Below are 7,578 nucleotides of genomic sequence, written 5' to 3'. Positions count from 1 at the left end.
GAATCGGTGGGGCCGGGGGTGGGGGCGCGCCTGAGCATCCCCTGAGCGTCCCCTGCCGTCCCCTGCCGTCCCCTCCCCGGCTCCGATCGGGCCCCGCCGGCTCCTGGGCGGCCCGGCCGGACGGCGCGCGAGGCCGTAGTGCCGCCCTCCGCCTCGCGGTGGCAGCACCACGCGCCCGCTCAGCGGCGGCGGCCGGCGCGCCCCTCTTGGCGGCGGCGGCGGCGGCGGCGGAGGCGGGCCCGCGGCGTCCCCGCTCATTGGCCGCGGCGCGGGCGCCGCCATGTTGGCGGAAGCGGCGCCTGCCGGGCCGTGGAAGCTGGCGGTGGCCGCGGCCGCCGCGGCAGCGAGCGCAGTACCCGGCGTCTTCTCCTCGCTCGACGGTCTGCGCTGAGCGGCGGCGGCCGGCGGGATGGACAGAAGTAGGATGAACCTGCCCAAGGGGCCGGACACGCTCTGCTTCGACAAGGACGAGTTCATGAAGGTGCGCGCCGGGGCGCGGCTCCCCGGGCCGGGCCGTGCGTGGCCTGCCCTCGCTGCCCCCCCCCCCCCCCGGGCCTCCCTCGGGCTTCTCCCGAGCGCTCCCCGGGCGCCCCCGCCCGGACCGGCCCTCGGCGGGGACCTCGCTGCGCTTCGCAGTGAGCCTCTTGGCCTCAGGTTTGTGGGCGCAGCCCGGAGCAGGCGCTTGTGTGAGATCGTGCACATGCAGCGAAAAGGCCTGAAAGTTCAGGGCGAGTGGTTTTGAGCTGAACGTAAAAGTCCCCGCTGGGGCCCGACTGCGGTAGGGCGCAGGGCGCGGCCGGCCCGCCGGCCCCTGGCCTGACCGCCTGACAGTGCCTGGCGCAGAAGCCCAGCCAGCGTACCTACCCGGGCGTCGGGTCGGGTGAGAAGGGCACGTAGTCCAAAGTTCTTGCCTGACTTTTCGTCTCGAGGCCCTGAAATGAGAGGCTTAAACGGCCGCGGCCCTTACTGATTGATTCTGTTGCAGTGCTCCGAAGCAAACCAAGCTCCTTTTCTGACGTTGCCCTGCTTCCCTTCGTTAAGGGGACCTCGAAGCTGGTCTGCCGATAATCGTAGCACATAGATTTACAGAATGGAAATACGAACTGAGGACATTTTACTGACAATAAAGGTTCATCGGGCACAGTCTTGAAAATGTCCAAGATTTGAATCAGAGCTAGGAGGAACTCTGGTTTACTTATTATGTGTATTCTTCTGGGTCTTGTACTTAAACTATCAAAAAAAAAATCTATGTTTAACGATTGGGATTTTTTTTTTAAGATTTTATTTATTTATTCATTCATGAGACACACACACAGAGAGAGAGGCAGAGACACAGGCAGAGGGAGAAGCAGGCTCCATGCGGGGAGCCCGACATGGGACTCGATCCAGGATCCCGCCCTGGGTGGAAGGGAGGCTCCAAACCGCTGAGCTACCCAGGGATCCCAACCATTGGGATTTTTAACATCACTTAGTAGCTAGTCTCGTATGAGAAAGTTAAAAGCTCGGCTCTATAGGCACCTAAAAGTTTTGAAAGGAGTTTAAATTTCTTATTTTTTGACGGCTTCAAGTCATAATACGTTTTTTTTTTTATTTTTTTGAGCTAACCAACTAGTCCCTTTTTGGTATTTGCATTCAGATCACATCTCCCAGACCCCGGCTTTAAGAAGTGTTTATATCTGGATCCTCTGCAGTGTGGCCGTGTCATTTTTAACATGTAGGACTGTCTGGACCGAGGAGTGCTGGACCCTTGTTCTTACACAGGGGTGTTTCCAGTAAGCCACTGTAATGACAGGTGTAACTTGAATGGGATGTTTGCAAGAGGGCAGAGCGTGACTTCACTGATCCAGAAACCCTTTGTTAACTAAAGGTACGTGACAGGGAGAGGTCACTGGAAGAAGAAGAGGCACACACACAGACCTGAATCTCAGAGCACAGAAATCTCTGGCTTGTCCGTCTTTCAATTTCTTCAGCTTCCTTTGAGCCTGACACCGGCATTCCCTCAGCCTGACTAGCCCCGCCATCTCTCTCACTCTGAGCTGACGGAATGCCTTTGGCCAAAGCAGCTTCAGAAAATAGAAATCTCAAAATAGAAGTTCTAAAGCAGGACTTAGAGGTAGGGAGAGAGCAGACCCGGAACCTGGCTCAAATGCCAGCAACTGTTTGTTCTTTCATGGCTCTTAAGCTTTTGAATGTGCCAGATAATTTGTGGTGCTAATGAACGTGACCTCTTCATGTGATGAAGGAAAGTACATAGAACAGCTGTGCTGTGTAAAATGTTGTTGATTGTCTAGGTGAGGCCCAGAGATAAAGGTCATTTGCAATTTGTGTTTCCTTCAGAGAGACATTTTATAACTTGCAGTTCCATGGCAGAAGCGATGAGTGGAGAGCTTGCGGTTGGGGTTATACGTCTACATATATGTCTCATTTAACGCGTGTTGTAACTGGAGAGGTTTTGTACCTGAAGGAAAGTTAGAGAATATGTTTTCACTGGGAGAGTTGAGATTACTTAAATCCAGTCGTTGCTGAGAAATGTGTCGTTAGTCTGCCCAATGTGATGTGGACCTGGTAGGGCAATGGTAGTTGCTCATTCAGTAAGCAGGTGTTCATTGATCACCTACTGGGTGCCAGCCAGCGATCCAGACATGATGGCACAGAGATAGATGAGATACAGTTTTGGTTCTTGAGCTGGTGCTAGGAAGAAAGAACGTTTGTGCCCAGAATCTCCCCTTAGTCCACAGTGGCTGGAGCCTGGAAGAGTGCCCAGGAATGAGAGACCGGGGAGGTAGAAAAGTAGATGGGCTGGGGCTGCCAATTGTACCTTGGAGACTGCAGTGACGGATTTGTGTTGATGTTGATTCATTGTGGATGTACAGTCAGGTTTAAAGCAGGAAGTTGCATGATCGTATCTGTTGCACTGGAGCTGACTGTTGGCAGGAGACTACTTAAAAAGTTATTTCGGTGGTTTTTATGAGATCTAATGAGAAATACAGAGGAGAGGAAAGGTATGTGAAAGACGTAGGTGATCACAATGCAGGGGTGGCAGGTGGGGAGAGTCACCTGGTGCAGAGGTGGTGGCAACATCATACTTTGTCAGCTTAAAAATACAAAGATCCTTAGGATTGACAGCCAACTATAGGTGAATAGCACATAAGGTATTGGTAGTGACTTGGTAGGGGAGAGAAAGTGGCATAACAGAGATAAATTAGACCCATTTACATGGGTGTGCTATTGACATCATAGCCTTTCCCTTAAATCTCAACATGTGACTCATCTCCAGTTTTACAGAAAAAATAGCAGACATCAAATGGGAGCTCCTGGGCAGCCCCGGTGGCGCAGCGGTTTGGTGCCATCTGCAGCCCGGGGTGTGATCCTGGGGACCCGGGATCGAGTCCCACGTCGGGCTCCCTGCATGGAGCCTGCTTCTCCTTCTGCCTGTGTCTCTGCCTCTCTCTCTCTCTCTCTGTGTGTCTCTATGAATAAATAAATAAAATCTTTAAAAGAAAAAAAGGGAGCTCCTTCATCTTGCCAATCACAGTCCCATTCTTGTATTTGTACCCTTCTCCTTCTGCTCCTTGCCTGTTATGTGAAGGGGCTCTCCTCCCTCCTCAGGCTAAGTTTTCACCCTTGCTTGGCAGCCATGCCGTCTTGCCTTCCCTGGACCCTGTTAGGATCCTCTCTCCTGCGCTTCTTCTATCAGCTTGCACACATGCTCCTATTTTAGGCTCTTCCACTGGACCCTCCCACCTCTAGGTATTGCCCTGTCACTCTTGCTCATCACAGCCAGGGCTCAGGGTTGTCTTTACTTTCTCACCTTTCACTTTTTTTTTTCACCTTTCACTTTTAAGGCTTCATTGTTCCTCTGAAGTTCTTACCAAGTTAGCCAGGTGTAAATCAATTCAGCAGACCTTTTTTTTGTCTCCTTACTGGACCTGGCACCAAACCAAATGTCCTGCACTGCTTTCTTTATTTTTTTTATTTTTTAAGATTTTATTTATTTATTCATGAGAGACACGGAGAGAGAGGCAGAGACACAGGCAGTGAGAGAAGCAGGCTCCATGCAGGGAGCCTGATGTTGGGCTCGATCCCAGGTCTTCAGGATCACACCTCGGTTGAAGGCAGGTGCTAAAACGCTGAGCCACCCAGGGATCCCCCTGCACTGCTTTCTGATTTTTGTCATACCTCTCTGGTCTGTCTTTTGTGCATAATCATACTTCTCCTAGTAGCCATTAAATGGCTGGTTATGGGCTCAGTCACACGTCCTCTCCTTTCCCTGGATGACTCTTCATGCAGCTTCACCTATAGGCAGCTGAGGCAGATTCCTGTCTCTGGCCCAAATGCCTCCTGAGTACCAATCTTATATACTGAACTTGCTGATTTGGGTATGTTTGTGGTCCCTCAAACTCATCATGTTGAAAACTGAATTTGTGAGCTCCTCCTCCCCTGGAAACCAGCTTTCTTATCCTATTGCCTATCTCAGTAAATGCTCCACCAACCATCTAGTTGGGAGTTGGAAAACTCAGGAGTCAACTCCTTTCTCACCTTTCCAAAATCTAGTCTGTTACCAAGTCCTGTGGATTTCACTTCCTACATACCTCTCATATCCATCTACTTCTCTCCATCTCTTTTTGTACCTTCACAGTGCTCTCTCACCATCGTGTCATAGAGGCTTCTGACCCAGTCTCCTTGCACCTGTCCTTGTCTTTTTCTGGTCCGTGGTCTGCACTGTAGGAAGTGTGTCTAGGGTGTCTCTGTTCTCAAGGAATATGCATTCTAACTGACAACATGGAAAAGGGAAAAATGACCAGCTGCTCAGATCTCTGTGCTGGTTGAGTAGCTGTGACCCAGAGATGGGGGTCCACTTTCAGCTCTGCTGTCTGCTTGTGTGTGGCTTGGGGCAAATCACTCGCCTCTGGGCTTCAGTTTCCTCATTAGTATAATGAGGCAGTGCTTATCTACATGATCTTTGCAGTCTCTTCCAGCTCTTGACATTTTATGCTCCTGTGAAAAAAAGACAGTGGTCGGTTTTTCTGGTTTGCAGGTAAGGAGACTGGGGTGTCATGACTTCCCCTAAAGTCACACAGCCAGTTGGGGCAAATCACAGGCCTGATGTCCTGACCGCCATGCATCAGTCCTGGGAAATCATGCTGTAACATGTTCCTTTCTAGAGGCTACAGGTGGGAACTTTGGGAAGTGGGATAATAAGAATATTAAGAATAGCCCAAAAGCTGGTACAAAGTCTGTATGCCAAAGCGCCTGCATTTTATCAGTAGGGTCACTTCTTTCTTTCTTTACTTATTTATTTTTAAAGATTTTGTTTATTTATTTGAGATAGAGAGCAAGAGAGAGAGATTGAGCACGAGGGGGGGGGAAGGGGCAGAGGCAGAGGGAGAGCAGACTCCTCCATTGAGCAGGAAGCCCAATGTGGGCTCGATTCCAGGACCCTGAGATCATGACCTGAACTGAAAGCAGACGCTTAACCACTGAGCCAGCCAGGTGCCCAGGCTGCCTTTTACTTTAGGAGAAATTCCAATAGGGCTGGTGATTTGGACTCTTGGCCGGTAGCTTAGGTATAATAAACAGGATCAGAGAGAAAAGCTGACCTGTTTGAGGTGGACTTTGTTGATGGCATCAAGAGATAGCAGCTGACAGAGAAGGAAGAGGGAAGAATTACAAATCACAGACAGCAGCGTGCAAGCAGGTCAGCCACTGTTTCCCAGTGGCCCCTCCCGCCCCCCGCCCCCCCGCTTGTAGGAGCACCCTTTGTGTCACTGGAGCTGAGTGCTTACCTTGTAGGTTCTGAGCTTGATGACAAGATTCCATTCTCTTCATCAGTTTGAGATGGACATCATCATCATAAAATTTGAATAAGTCAAATATGGAATATAGGCTATATCTCATTTTATAGAGAAATTTTCTTATGTGAAATACTTTCCTGGGTGGTAGAGATGTAATATCAAACAAAGTTTATTCAATTGGCACTTGGTAAGAAGAGGTTCTGGCAAAAAGACGTGTTTTTTATTGTCCTTTTGATTTTTTGATTTTTTTTTTAAATGTAAGGAATCATCTGATTTATAAAAAGATGCAACAAGATTTAAAGTGATACAGAATAGTAGTTTCAAAGCAGCATCAAAAAGTGAGTGTATTTAACCATACTCCACTCATAACAGAGCAAATCGATAAAGGATAGATAATTCATGTGACAGAGTATTGCTATATGAACTGGCAACAGAAAAAGTTTTTAAAGTAAGGTTGAGGAGCTTTATCTTTTAAGAATTAGAACTGAGGGGCTCTGTAATCATCGGCATCTGCTCAGTATTGTACCTATGGTTAGAAGTGTACATGCTGGGAACTCCAGGGATCTTCTGGATCCTGTGTTTAAGGTCAGCTGATGCCTAATGGCTCTCTGTACTAAGCAGTCATCTGCATAGGACCCCTTGTGTGTGCATGGTAATCAGTCAAATCTTGGATCCTTGGCAATCCTTAGGGCCTCTCAATACTTTTACCCCAGTTTCTCAGTTTCAGCCATTACACAGTTATACAACTCCTGTGTATAACTTGGCATACAGACAGCCCATCATTGACTGTTACCAGGTCAAGTCTGGCTTTAATGGGAAAGTTGATAAAGTCAGTGTAACCAGGATATGGCAAGGTGGCCCAGAGTGTGTTTATATTGGAAGAAGGAGGAAGGGTGTTGGGGGACTTTCTTTCCTTCAGTACACTGGGATCTTTTCTTTCTTTGTAGATTTTAATCTGTCCTATTTAAGCCTCTGATCTTGGAGCTAAACATTTGCTTCATGGTTACAGTCTTTCTACTTTTTTTTGCTTCCCCAAGTTCATGCCACACTCTTGTTTCTCTTTTCTTTTCTAATTCACTTGTTGTAATGTTATAAAACTTATCCGTTGAATAAAATGTTGCACTTCTGGCCTACCGAGTTACTGATTATTAGTAATTTTTCTTTGTTCAAAATTTAAGAGAAAAGCATTATGTAAATACATCTTTTGGTTATTTAACTAGTCTTATAGCATTTAGCATCAAATTTCTTTAAATATTTAAACAAATTAATCACAAACTGGGATTTGGGCTTTTTCTTTTCCTTTTTTTTTTTTTTTTTTTTAAGATTTCATTTTTAAGTAATCTCTACACCCAGTGTGGGACTTGAACTCATAACCCCGAGATCAAGAGCTGCACACTCCACCCATTGAACCAGCCAGGTGCCCCTTAGGTTTTTTTTTTTAAAGTTCCTCAGGTGATTCTAATATGCAACCAGTCCTTAGAACTTTAACCAGATAATTGTACTAAACAGTTCAAGAAAATAAGTTGGAAAAGTAAACTAAAACCCTGTATGGATTATGATTGGTGTTAAATTGAGGGGAAAGGAGAGAAAAAGAGAAGAAATCAACTGGAACAGAGGTACTCAAATATTTGTTGGATGAATAAATTTACAGAATACAGGTTTTCTTTGCCTTTTTGTAAATATGTCAAACAGGTGTGTGTGTGTATATATATATATAAAACAAAGAAGTTAGATATAAAATTGATTAAAATGTTAGAAGTTCCTTAGAATTTAAGTGTTACTA

The 7,578-nt window shown here is 47.1% G+C and overlaps 1 protein-coding gene across 3 annotated transcripts in view; it reads left to right on the top strand.

The window, feature by feature from the left end:
* Positions 1-262: 262 nt before the first annotated feature.
* Positions 263-7,578, top strand: part of COG2 (component of oligomeric golgi complex 2) — a 51,399-nt gene continuing 44,083 nt past the window's right edge. For 2 of the 3 annotated variants that reach the window (XM_025448470.3, XM_025448469.3), the window contains exon 1: positions 264-481. In XM_025448470.3, coding sequence (XP_025304255.1) covers positions 410-481 — 72 coding nt within the window. In that variant the 5' untranslated portion in view covers positions 264-409. Of the gene's footprint in view, positions 482-7,578 lie in introns of all 3 variants that reach the window. The other variant, XM_049108939.1, reaches the window with a different exon arrangement.

Source organism: Canis lupus, chromosome 4, assembly GCF_003254725.2.
Source record: "Canis lupus dingo isolate Sandy chromosome 4, ASM325472v2, whole genome shotgun sequence".
NCBI classification, from domain to species: Eukaryota; Metazoa; Chordata; class Mammalia; order Carnivora; family Canidae; genus Canis; species Canis lupus.
The sequence above is the reverse complement of the archived record's forward strand: the minus strand, read 5'-3'. Positions and strand labels throughout refer to the sequence as shown.